The sequence below is a fragment of the Pelobates fuscus genome, chromosome 13 (assembly GCF_036172605.1).
Source record: "Pelobates fuscus isolate aPelFus1 chromosome 13, aPelFus1.pri, whole genome shotgun sequence".
NCBI lineage: Eukaryota > Metazoa > Chordata > Amphibia > Anura > Pelobatidae > Pelobates > Pelobates fuscus.
Window position 1 is genome coordinate 96,818,085 of NC_086329.1, and position 13,897 is coordinate 96,831,981.

The window sequence follows — 13,897 nt, forward strand, 5'->3', positions numbered from 1 at the left end:
CTTCTTCAACTATTCCACTGTACTATTCTTGACCACCTCTGCCGTGAGGTCATTCCATCCATCTACAAAACTTTCTGTAAAATAATGAATTTTCGCCAGTCTTTTTTCTTAATTTCTCTCCTTCCCACGTCAAATTCTGGTCTCTTTTTCTAGCTTGCATTCAATATAAAATGTCACCTTCTCCTGCGCTACTGAATTTCTAAACGTGGAATCCCTAGGTTTTCTATCTTAAATGTCTGCTGTATTAGTCCCTACCACCTCTGCTGGAAGGCTATTCCTTGCAACTACTGCTCTTCCTGTAAAAATAGCACTTCCTGATTTTAGTCCTGCATTTCCCATCTTCCAGTTTCAGATTGTCCCCCCTCGGCCTGCAAAAACCATGGCCTACAGGTGATGGCACTTTGCTGCATCCTCTAACACAGAGTGAATCTGTTGGTGATTTCATACTTGAAGGATCATTAGGTTATTTGCATTAAAGTGACTTAAAGAAGGGTAATTTCAGTGCCCACTCTGTGCTCTCCTCCTATAACCCTCCGATAAACGGCGCTGCTTATATTGACTGTGAATTGTCAGCTTTAAATCAGTCTCAGATAATGATTCCTGCTCTTGTCCTCGTTCCCAGCTCCTTCTCTCGTGGGGTGGTTTATAATCTCCCAGCTCATCCCTTCTGTCACTTTCCCTCTGATTCACCGTCCCTGGCCATCATTGCTAAGTTCACTCCCTCCTATCCATTCCTGTCTTCCTCCTTTATGAAATATGCATGTTTAACAGATGTCCCCATCCCTTCATCCACACTCCTGGTCCTTTCGGCATTCATCCCTCCCTCTGCCCCTCAGCCAAGTCACAGGAGCACTCCAACCCCCCTCCGCACACACACATTCTCCCTTCCCCTGGGCTTTCCCATTCTGTCAGCCAATAGACTCCCCTCCCAGCTCTTTAATATGTATGATGAGAGCTTCCTCTACGGCCAATCACATACATCTGATCCCCCTCATGTGGTGTCTATGCTTCTCTCTCTATATATAAATATATGGGAGTTTATACACATGGGTGTAGGTGCATTACGCCTGGTGCCTGAATCTCTGCGTTAGAGAGTCTGCTATATATATATATACTGATTTTTAAAAATATATATTTTATTCATTTGTTTAGTTTATTTATTTATTTTTAAATATAACTGGAACACTATATTATATACAATTTTGGGGGCATGAAACTTTGAAATTACCATTTCCCCCCCGTAATATCCAGCAGTGGGTCAACGAAAATCATAAAAAGACAAGACAAAACAAAACAACTTTTCTTCGTTCACTATCACTGGTCATGGCGTCTCGATCATAAGGATTCATGGACGCGAAACACCAAGTCAGATGGGACAACATTATTTAAAGGTAATATATATTGTCTTATGCCAATTTTATTCTAATTCTATTGTTTGCGCTTAATGTTTTTTAATTAAAATTCACGGGGGTTCACTAAGCGCAAGTAAAATTGAGTACGGATCTAAGACAGGAGTTAGACCAATGGTGATTCTGCGCAATTGATACTTTCAATATCAAGATCACAGAGCTCAGTTTTGGGTTGGATTGCATTAAATTGGCTATTTGATTAACAAAATATTAGAGACAAAATTGACGGAATTGTTTAATATGATTTGTTTTATCAGAAAGTCTATATCAATCTATCAATCTATCTATCTATCTTTCTATCGATCTAATTGTAATTTGCTCATCATTGGGTGCCCATGGGGATAATATACATTTTGAGTTCCAGACAGCTTTTGCAATATGTTGACCACCATGTTGGCCCATAAAGGGTTAACCCCTTTGTCTGAAAACTTTATCGATCCTGTGTTTTGTCGGAGGGGGGAGGGGGTGTGTGTCTGTCTGTCACCCTGTCAATATCAGACAGGGATCCCCAGCTCCGAGCTATGTATTCAGTGGACTTGGCCAGGCCGACGAGTACGCTAGGGCTTGCTAATATTGCTGATATCGCTTCGCTATTTCTCTGTTTTGATGTAAAAAATATACCATTATGGCATCCCTGAAATCCATCATATTGCCACTTTTTTTCTTGTACAATAGATTGTCTCTGGGTTTTTTTTTTGTAGTGTGATGTCAGTCCAAGTTTATAAGCCCCTCTGGCAGGCAAAGAGTTAAATAACAGACGGCTATTAGCAAATCAACATGTTGATGTAGTTGTAACAGCGCGGCTAGGCGCGGATTCCATCCACATTTGGATGGACTGCTAGTTTGTTGATCATTTAAGTTTGGGAAACGGAACATTCTAAATGTTTAACCCTCTGTGCACCGGCGGTGTTGTTTCCCCTTACAGCAATGCAAACATACTGTGGTGAGCTAGCAGATTTTCTTTTCTGCTTAAAGCGGCTTTATGTTGGCAGGTGAGCTTACACTTTAATGGCCAATTGCATAGGTGCTAAAAATCTATTTTATTTAAACATACATAGAGATTTGGAATAGTGCCCAGGTAACTTTTTCCTTCCTGTTATTAATCCACCTGTTCACGTTAATGAGGAGGGCACACCTTCCCTTCCTTTCTGAACACAGAAGAGTTAATCCCCTGAATTTTCCTGTATGCTTCGACCTGATGTTCTTTTCGATTTAGTTTTTTTTTATTAGAATCTTGAATTTGTTACTGGCCTCAGCTGGAAAGAAATTTGTGACACGGATGCATTTAGTTCCACAACAGAACACATTATCACACTCCTATGACCTGACCCCCCCTTCCCCTTCTTCCCCAACCTTCCCCCCCCCCCAGCCTCGCTCTGCCATGTTAGATTGGATCTGTAGTGAAGGCAGCTATATATTGATGATAGAGGATGCCACGGCACAGTGACCCCCATCACCCCAATTTATTTTAGAGTTTGTTTGATTTTCTTTGATATAACCAGGAGACACCTAGCGAATAAAAGAGGAAAAGTCACAAAACAATCCCTGAATGGAACTAATTAGCAAGATTAGAGACTGGTACCCCACACTAACGAACTTTAATTCTTCAGCACGTTTCAGCCTCTGTAAGAGCGATCACTGACATTCCTGGTAGTTGAAAACACTTTAAATCCATTATATAATTAGCAGATTGACCTGAAACACATTGTAGAGTAACGAGTTAATCGTTTACTAAATTGGAGGAAGTGGATAAAAGGACAGGGGCAATTCATGAATGGACCACAGCTTACAAAACATTTAAATGGGTGCTTGGGAGTCCCTGTACAGATTACTGTGATCAACATTATCTTTTAGAAATCAGCCAATTGTCTAAAAGCCTTTAAATCGACTGTGTATCTGTGTCTTTTAGAGGAACTCTGTCTGTGAAATGTCAGAGAATTTAAAAAACATATTATTAAGTCTTTATGAAAGTATTTATTTTCATTTTTTTTTTTTTAGTAAATTTGTGTATAGCAGAGTCAATTAACTAAAAGCAAATACAAAAAAAAAAAAGAAAAGAAATATGATTACTTAAGGGGAAAAAAAAACAACAGTTCAAAATTTTTATGTATTAACTCCCATTTAGAAATTTAGAAAAATAAACAGAGATTGCTTACAAAGCTAGAATCAAAAAATAAATTGCTTCTTTTTTGTAGTAAAAAAATAAATTAGATTCAAACTTTTATCTACTTTAACACAAGAAACAATGAAACTGGCACTTAAATGTTTTATAAGTAATTAATTTAGTAGTGTCTAAGCAGCCCGAACATATAGAAACTGGTTTCAATACATTTAATGTATAAGTCCATATGTTGCTTTTCAGTGCGGAAGCAAATGTCAGTGTTTGTTGTTGAAATGGATTTAACTGTTTGCTTACAGCAAAAAGGCAGTATAACATCAAAACACAGACACACAAAAAAAAAGAACAATCGCATAAAACAATCACAAATCGCAAACATAAAAGGATATTTAGTTTGAAAGAATCACACACAAATATTAAAAACAACATATATTACATACAATAAATAACATAATATTCTGATGGAAAATATAATATCATTAATAATAGCAATGACAAAACACATACAAAGTACAAAGAAACAAACAGAAATGATGTTTATAATGCATTATACATTATAGTGTACATTATTACCTTTTACATTTTTATTTGTTTCACAGCTTGTGTATGATTTATATTTTGTTTGTTTTGTAACTAATTCCAGCTGTTATCATTTTGCTCAAATATGCATAAACTATTAAGATATTGCACTATTTAGCTGGGAAACTACAGATACAAATAAATGTAACTTTATTTAAAAAAAACTGTACAAAAAATGTTCTTAGAATGCTGGTTTGTCTTCTAATGCTATATTAAGCGCATATGCTATTTTCAACAAGTAGGCAAAGTATTTTTTTTTTAATTGGTAAAATTCAGTTAGTTGATGCCCCCTCCACCTTTTTTTTTTTTTTTTTTTTTTTTTTTTTTTTTTACATTCCCGGGAAAATATAATCTAGCCTTTGGTATATGAGATTTCTCTCTGTTGTTCTGTTCCTCCAGTATGCTTGGTTAGAATATAACATTTTCTGGCCTTCTGCACATTTCATTAAACTATAAACTTGTATAATGCGACCCTCGTGAGCAACATAACTGCTTATAATCGAGAAATCAGCAAACATAAGCTCGTCGCCTCTTAAATATTTGTTTCACAATACCCACGAGTTGTATACTGGTAAAGAGACGCAGAACAACAATGCCCAGGGTAGTTATATTGATCATATCCATACATCTTTGAAGATTCTAGTTGGGGATCTTCAAACGGCACTAATGGGCAAAGAATCGCATCAAAGACAATGAGAAGTTTGGGACTTTATAGCCAATTTGTCACAAACGAGCCTTGGAATAGAACTGGCTTATTCAATATTTAGGTAGATCCAGTCTACATAGTCTTCTTTCGTATCAGCTTTTTCGTGTTAAATCAGAATAAAAATGATCTTGTACTCCCATACCGTCCTATATATTCCCGAATGAAAATAATAAGATATGTTCTTTTTTTAAATCTTATTTTATTCGTAGACGCTGATAATAGCAAAACAACTATATAGTCCAAGCCTTAGCTACGCCACAAGGGATGATTCGTAAAGTAAAGAGGAAAAGTTAAGACGATCTGGTGTGTTCGATATGATTTATGAAACAAGATAGAGTTTGTCTCATATGTTAATTAAACCACTGCCTGCTAAACTTTCCCCGAAGGTTAAAGTTAAACTTGCTTTAGTCCCATACATTTATAGAAATCAAGAATAATTCTAAAAGCTTTCTGGTGACAAAACTGATACAAAAAACATTTATGTTTATTAACAATGCAGATTCTCAAAAATATACAACTTTTTTTCTTGCTGATAAGTACATTGAAGATACGTTTTTGAGGATTTGCCCTAGTATTTGTTAAAACATCTTTCATGCTGTCTTGTATATTATTGTTTACCTGTTTTCTAATACAATGCACATAGCTACTACATTTATGTTTTACACACCTTAGACAGCTACTACATTTATGTGTGCACACCTTAGACAAAGTTGTTTAAATGGCTATTATTTTTTTCAATATATATATATTTTTTTTGTGCATAACATTTTGTAAAACATGTTAAGCCTTTGGCATGTAATAAGCACAATTGTGCATATGTGTGTAAATATACGCAAATTCACTCCTGTGTGCTTTTATGTTGTGTTCATATGTGTGAGTGTGCGTGTTTGTCTGTGTCAGGCATGCTATTATCTGTTGACGAGAGTTGATGTATTGTGTGTTATGTAGACAAAATGATATAATGTATTTTTCACATCACCCTTCTCAGTAGCTCTGGAATCCAATCTATAAGATTACATTACTGGTTAGCAATGAAATCCAGAAATCCGAGGCACCTGGCAAACCTAATCAGATGAATTCTCAGGCCTTAGTACAGAGAGGGGACATTTTAATCCAGTTTCCCTCATGACAATAGGTGTTCCCATTTATCATGTCTTCCCCTCCACCCACACCCATGTTGCTGTGGACTAGCAAGGAAACAGAGAGAGAGATGACATATGTGTTCTCTCTGGAATAATTCACTTGCCATGAGTAGCTCTTGTGTTAAATGGCAATGACAATGCCTGATTTGGATCTGATTAGCACAGAATAGGGAACACAGGGGCATTCTTAATCTCCCCGCGTCCCGCTACCTAGCTGGATGTGACAGTTGTAACCTGCGTCTTTTTTGAGCCTTAAAATATGTGCTCATAAGCTAATCTGCTCATTCTTCATGCAGCATCTTGCCTGCAGAGCTTACGTTCTAATGCTGAAATCCAGGACTGGCTAAGCATCATGGTTATAAAGCACTTGAAACCCCTAGGTTAGGTATCTCTGGTCTAGAAAAAAAACGTTATATGTGAACAGACTTCTTCCCGAAGTCATGGGTATGATTGCTTTAGGGATTTAACCAGACAGATACATTTGAATAGAGGTATCTGGGAAACTGAGCTTGACATTGCTCTTGAAATATGGCTGTCTTACCCCAGTGACCAATTTAATTCAGCTGATCTGCCCCCCTGGGGTTTACTCACTAAACTTGGAATTGTAGTGAAATAAAATATAAAACTGTGAAATGTAAAAGAAAATAGTCAAACATTGACTTTCTTTCAAATGGTAGATTTTTCCATATCGTTTTTTTTCCCTAAGTGTTGCCCTTCAAATTTGGATTCTCTATCATTTAGCGTTTAGTGAATAAACCCCAATGTGTTTGTACACTCTACTTCTGAATGTATGTTCCTTGCCAACTAAGGTACATGTCGATTTAATATCATGGATTTAACATTTCTTAGTGAAACGTTGTCCCCAGAGCTTCTGTACAGAGTCGAGGTTAAATAAGAACCAAATCACTCAACATTTCCTCAAGGTACTTAAACTCCAATCAAGCACAAAAAGCAGTGAAAAATGTTAACTCTGTGAGTTTAACCCAATTTCATACGTAGATTTTAAACACCTCTATACTATTGGGGGTAATTGAGGACACAGAGCAGGCCAAAAGTTTAATTAAACTAATGGTGGGGGGACTTTTCAAGTTTGCAAACCCCTTAGTTACAGGGATTCCTGGTAATGCGTGGATAAGTGGACAGGTGGAAGGGCACTGCACATAGCGTGACAATTATAATGATGGCAATTATGGCGATAAAATCAATGAATGAAGTGCGTGTTTAGTTTTCGCTAATTCTCCAATACAGTCTAGAATGCAGATTTTATCATTACCCAACTTAATCTTACTGCTTTCATTAACCTTGGAGGGTAAATGACCTTGTTTAGAATCAAAACTCCACCTGTGATATCATAACTACGGAGCTCATTAGCCACACTTAACCATTTTAAATTCATTTATAATGTTGAATAACATTCTAACACAGAGTTACAGGACAGGATGCTTCTCTGAGAGTGACACAGATAGTACTATGCCACAGGTAGTATTGCATCATAAGCAACATTAGTTTACAGCCATGTACCCCTATTATTTGTGATATTACCCCAATATCAGCATTCGTTTTCAAATAACAAAAAGTTCCGAAGTTAAACTTGTTCCGAATACTCTTTGGGTTTGTGAATAGCACATCAACGGATACTTAAATGACTTGAAACAACTGTACTGAATTTACTCTATAAATCAGTTTTATTTCTTTTTTACGAAGGTATATTTAATGTCAAGCTAGGTATGTTGGACATGAGTTACCAGGTCAGCTACTATTCCAGTTTGGTCTAAAATTGGCAAATCCCTTGTCAAATCTTCCTGATGCAAAGTTAAGTGAGTGAACCCAAAAAGCCATGTATTAAACTAGATGTTTTACTGCCCCTGGCTACCAGGATTTGACAAGAGCTTACAATCTACGTGGAAAAGGTTGAGTGCAATTATAGACCGTATATATGTTAAAGTAGAGCTGTCTAATCTCTAGAAATGACACCATTTAATAAAACATTGAAAATCACCGATAACTACCGATAAGCTTTTTTTCCACGTTATGTTCTGTTTTCTTTGAACCCTTTATTAAAGATTTAGTAATTGAATCACAATCGAGTTTAGTCAAGGCATAGCTACGGCACACATTGCAATGGAAGAGATATAGAGCATGGCTTCTGGCTTCCCTTCTCTCTCTTTCTCTTGACTGACAGGTGCAAAGGACAGAACTTATAACAATAAATGACATTGAGTCGAAATGGATGAGCTCAGTTCCTATATGAGACTGTATGGACTTTCACATTTAATTTTATTTTTCAGACCTAACAAACACATTTTTGTTAAGTAAGGGTGACACATAAACACCTCCTAAATTCTGCTAAAACCTGAATTGAAGTAAGCTTAAATATAGATAAACACGTTTATTCTTAAATAGCTAAGCTACTATGGCTGTAGCTGAGTTTGAGAATGTTTCGAGTTCAACGATTCTACCCTAAATTTTGCCATTCAGTGTTCAATTTGTTGCAATCTGGAGGTTAGCGATTAAACCCTCATGTATTAAAAATCTAAATAGTGATTGTTCCCCTTTAAACACTTCGCTCTTAAAGGGTTAAGTGATTTGGTGCTGCAGTTGTAACAGGAAAAAGCATTTTTTTTTGGATTTTCCAAAGTCGTACGGAGACACCCACAGAGCTCAAACCTATTCAGAGAAGATACACAAAGCTTCTGGGTTGGGCTCCATATGTTTCGGGTGCTAGAGTCAGTGACATACTGGCTAATTTAATATACACCCCCCTCCAGACCCCATGCACTCTCTCCCCCTCCTCCTCCTCTGATCCTCCCTCCCTCTGTCTCTCCTTCCCATCCATTTACCACCTGTCCTCTCTCAGGAGACCCCCGAGAGAAAAATGCTTTTTCATTTACATCTATATTTATGAAATGTGCTGTTTCCCCCCCAAGGCTCCTGGTCACAGCCCTGGGTGCTTTATTTTACTTCCCCCATTTGTACTACCTGTCAGTTCCACTTAGTTTGAGGGAGCGAGATATGTTCCGCACAAGATATCATTGTCAGGAAGACAAGTTTAATTTCTTCGTCAAATTTCCACTCTCTGTTCATTCTTTTCTTTAGTGTTTTTTTATGCATGTGGTCGTGTTTTTTTTTTTTTCCCATTACAATTTTACATTTTTATTTTGCATTATTGATTTTTATAAATAAGATTTTCTCTACTAATTCAGAAAGGACACAGGTAATATGCAAGGCAGAGCGCTAACCACTAAAAGGAATATTTTATTAATCACTGGCACATTTAAACTCTCTGTTTTTAGTTTGTAATTTTTTGTATTTATTTTTTGCTTTTATTTTTTTTTAAACAGTTCCTAAGCTTTTAATAATTTGTATGCATATTTTTTCGCCTGCTTTTCACAATACTTGCAGTTCTTGTCCCTGAGTCCTACACCAGTTATACATGTACACCCAGGGATGGATTTACCCTCCTTGCTGCCCCAAGGCCAGTTTCCTCCATGCCACCCATATATATATATATATATATATATACACACAAAGCTGGGTTATTCAATTAGACATGTAGTGTGATTGACTGGTAAATATGACTAGTTTGGTGGTCAGATAATAAGTGGGACAGGGCTGGAAGTGTGTGTGTGTGTAGCTGCTTGTGGTCTTGTATGTTAGTGGGAATGCTGCTTGTCGGGTTGCATTTGTGGAGTGGCCGCTTGTTGTGTTACATTTTTGAGGGTAGGCTGCTGTGGAGTTACTTGCATTTGGATATGTTTATTGTGGTGTTGTGTGGAGGGGGATGGCATGCTTGTAGGATTGCATGTGTGGGAGGGTGGCTGTTGTTGGATTGTGTGTGTGGATAGGGCTGTATGCGGTGTAGTATGTGTGTGTGTACATGTAAAGTATGTGGATAGGGGCTGTAGTGTATGTTTAGGGGATTGGATTTGTAGTGTGTATGCGTTTGGAGGATAGTGGCTTGTGTGTTTGGGATATTGAGGCAGTAGGAGGCATCTGGTGCGATAGGCAAAGTTAGGCGATTTTCAATGTTTTATTCAATGCCACAATTTATCGATAAACATCAATTATGAAAACGACTATAAATAACATGTCAATAGCCAATCAGACTCTACGATGGACTTAGTAGTTTCCAAACTTCTATTAAGCAGAAATCTGGAAAAGGTTGTTTGAACTACTTTATGATGCTCTGTACCCACCATTGCTAAAGTTGTATAGTCATCTTCCTAGTCACTTTTAATAAAAAACAAAACAAAATTATTTACCGGCTTAATATTGATTAACACATGTTGCCTATGCATTATTAAGGAATATTTTCATCATTTTTTTCTGTTTTTGGTTTTTTTTCAGGGGTAATGCCACAAGGACAAAACATATAAAACGGATAAGCAAGTTAAGCGTCCTATCGTCACATATTAAAAAAGCTTCACACTCTCTTGCCAACTGAACCCTAAAGGTCACCTGCAAAACTCATCTTGTATGATCTCGCAGGGTCTGTTGATGACACCCGAGTACCCATTGTATTTCCGTATATTTTCAAAGCACTTTATTTATAGATCTGGGACAGCTGCATAGCCCAGAAGAGAATCTATTAGAAAATCACATTAGAGGAATGATGTTAAATTCGGAGCAGACGGAAATCCCTGCACATTCAGAGACTGAATCTGTCTTCAGTGATTGCGGTGGCAATGGAAGTCTTAATGATTCAGGAGTTATCAGCTTGTGCGGAGAAACACGGATTTGTGACGGCAATGATGGGGTGAAACGAGAGCTTCAGCACTTAAGTCGTGAGGAAAGGCGTCGGCGGAGGAGAGCCACAGCCAAATACCGTACAGCACATGCAACTCGAGAGCGCATCCGAGTGGAGGCATTCAACTTGGCTTTTGCGGAACTCCGCAAGCTACTCCCAACTTTGCCACCAGACAAGAAACTGTCCAAAATCGAGATCCTTCGATTGGCCATTTGCTACATCTCATATCTCAACCATGTTCTAGATGTGTGAGGCCTGAGAGGGGCGGTAAATGGGATTGATTCTAATCAGTTCCTTTTAAACTAAAGTGCTGCTTCTTTCAGCTATGAACTAGATCTTCTGGACAGTGAACAATTACAGTGGGACTAAATCTTTCTGTCGGTGACTTTTGTAGTCTCCCACCTAGAATGTAAAGATCCTGGTCCATCATAAACTGTCCAACTTGGCTGTTCCAATGTTCTTCCAAGTCTGATGATGACCGGAAGAGACTTGCTTTCATTGGATTAATTGGCACTTGTTGCAGTGATATATTACTAATTTAATTCACCTATTGTGACATTCCCAAATTCACTCCATAAAAGCTTCAACATTCCATCACAATTTAGACCCCAAGACCCCAAAGAGAACCCTACGGGAGTATTTAGAGTTTGACTAGAGAATTAACCCACTGCACATGGTCTTCTCCTAAATTAGAAGTAGGACCTAGTCATGTCTAAATTGCACTTCTACGTTATAACAAAGTATGGGAATTACTACAACCGTAAGCGGCAAAGACTGGCAAAATGTGCCTTCACCAACTGTATTTCCCCTGCCCGCAGGATGCCATGAAGACCCTGGCACGTCTATCAACCTCTGGACAGGTCCGATGCACAATCTACATTGAGGATTATGTGACAAGCTAATTATATCTAGATTAACAAAGACAAAGTTTCAGACTGTATCTACTTAACAGCTGAGGTTGTTATTGTATAGACTGTTGATAACGAGGCTGGTTTTGTGTCTGGGTTGGCTATTCGATATACCTGAGATGGGTAACTCTGGCACTGCAGATATCTGTGAACTCTATATCTCAAAATTCACGGGTCACATACCTACAGTGGGACGGTTAGCCACCCCTGTACTGTACTGTTCTAAATATAAGAAACAACACAACATATTCTATACCTGCAATGCCCACCTTACAATATACTGTCTTTAAAAAGGCTTGCTAAGAATGTTAAGTATGCCTAAAATGCCATCTTAATAACAATGCCCTCACTGTGCCAATATAGCACCGTTTGAATGATTTTTAGGGTACATCACTCTACCACACGGTTACGAGATACATCACTGTGTTCCCTCATTAGGCGTGCCCTAAGTCCAGTGTCCATGTTTATTGTTAGTTAAATATTAAGGTACATTACAGGGTACACATACATTCAAGATGTTATGGACGGTAGCTCCTAGTACTCTCAGCCAGATAACATATTGCTCAATGTGATCGAAGTTAGTGTACAGATCCTCAGGTGTCCATATTTAGACCATTGCATTATCCGTATGTACAACAGGAAACCTCGTCACCCTAGATACTGCAGACTTTAAGTCCCGTGTCTGACTCAGAGTGATGGGAATTACAGTTCATTGCAATCCAGCATTAGCAGTCATGTTAGGGAACTATTCACAGGGGATAGAGTGTGTGTGTCTGTACGGTAGCACCTTAAGGTACAGTGCAGAGTATCCCTCTGCACTCTACATTGTAATGAAGCGTCATTGTGCTTGGCACTGTACATGTGCTATTCTGTAATGAATGCAGTACCATAGCACCCTTTTAAACTAGCAGGATTTCAAGAGTGAATTGTAGGTTTATTCTTCCTGTATGATCCATATGAAAGCCTCCATTACTCAGCTTTTCTAAAACATGTCCAGTAAAGACTTGGTCTCTAACCTCTTCAATACCATTAGCGTGGACCCAATCCATAATCTTAATGTAGATAAACACAGTTGAAGGTGATTGACACATGAAATGCTTGCAGTAAGTGGTTTAAGTCCTTTCCCTCTTGTATATATATAAAAAAAAAAAAATTAAGAATGTGCACTTTTCTTTTCCTAAAAAAAAAAAAAAACAATATATATTTTATTAGTTTTTTGGTCTGCTGAAAAAAATATCCTAGTTCTTAATTGTCTTTTTTTTCTAATTATGCCAATAGCAAATGGGATTCTTCAACGGGATATAATAAAAAAAACACAGGTAATTTTTGTAGTATTACAACTCAATAATAATACAGTCTACACCCTTTCGCGCCCCCCCCCCCCTACCCCCCCTCCGCATACTATAGTAAGGCAAGGGGAAATATTTTGTTTATTAACATCTACAAATTTCACTAGTCAAACTTTTCAGAGGAGCCCACGGATCATTAAGCAGATAAAATTAAGTTACCGAACACGAAAATAGAAATAGTATTGTACATTACTTGTACACGTGACGTCCAATGCTTTGATTGAGATCTATAGACCTTGGTATATTTAGCATAGTTTGCTTGTATATATAGTTACGTTCGTTAAAAAAAAATAAGCATCAGCGGTGCACATAACGAGAAGATATTCATTAAAATGATCTTCTCGATTCACTGCCATTCATTTCCTATAGATGGTAGAGAAAAATAGCCTAACCTAACGATGACTGTCGTTATTTGAACTGTTACCAAAACACAAGTAACTATTTTAATTACAATACTTGGTGTAAAACTATAAGGCACTGGGCTAAAACTAATTTAGTTACCAATCTTCTCAATTATGAAGGAAAATAGAATTGTATATACATCGTACTGTATGTTGAGAGATACACAACTTGTTCAAGGTGCTGTGAATTCTCAATATGAGTCAGTAAAGGGGCTAAATGAAACTTCAAATTTTAGGACAAGATAGCTAAACGATTTACTTGGAAAATGCTTCCAATTTGTCTAGATTGACCTAATATTTGCACATAGTTTAGCGAAAAATTACCATAGTTTTTAAAAACTATGCCCTAAATCTTCTGATGTTAGAGAATTTTACCATTATGACTTTTTTTACCTAGACATCGAACGTTGGTTGCAGACTCTCTACAACTCAAAGCGTCCATAATTTAAAGTAAACAATTATACAAAGTTTATAACAAGTTTGCAACACTTACAAGGTTTTTTTTTTTACTAAAGTGAGAATCAGTGGTAATTATTA

General features: G+C 37.4%; 1 protein-coding gene across 1 annotated transcript; it reads left to right on the top strand.

Moving 5' to 3' along the window:
* The first annotated feature begins 1,072 nt into the window (after nucleotides 1-1,072).
* Nucleotides 1,073-12,724, top strand: NHLH1 (nescient helix-loop-helix 1). Its single transcript, XM_063439132.1, has 2 exons — nucleotides 1,073-1,391; nucleotides 10,303-12,724. The coding sequence occupies exon 2, from the start codon at nucleotides 10,565-10,567 to the stop codon at nucleotides 10,952-10,954; it is 390 nt and encodes a 129-aa protein (XP_063295202.1). The 5' UTR covers nucleotides 1,073-1,391; nucleotides 10,303-10,564; the 3' UTR covers nucleotides 10,955-12,724.
* Nucleotides 12,725-13,897: the final 1,173 nt, after the last annotated feature.

Excerpts from the sequence above, each read along its gene's own strand:
- NHLH1 (XM_063439132.1), top strand. The coding sequence starts at position 10,565 with ATGATGTTAAATTCGGAGCAGACGGAAATCCCTGCACATTCAGAGACT.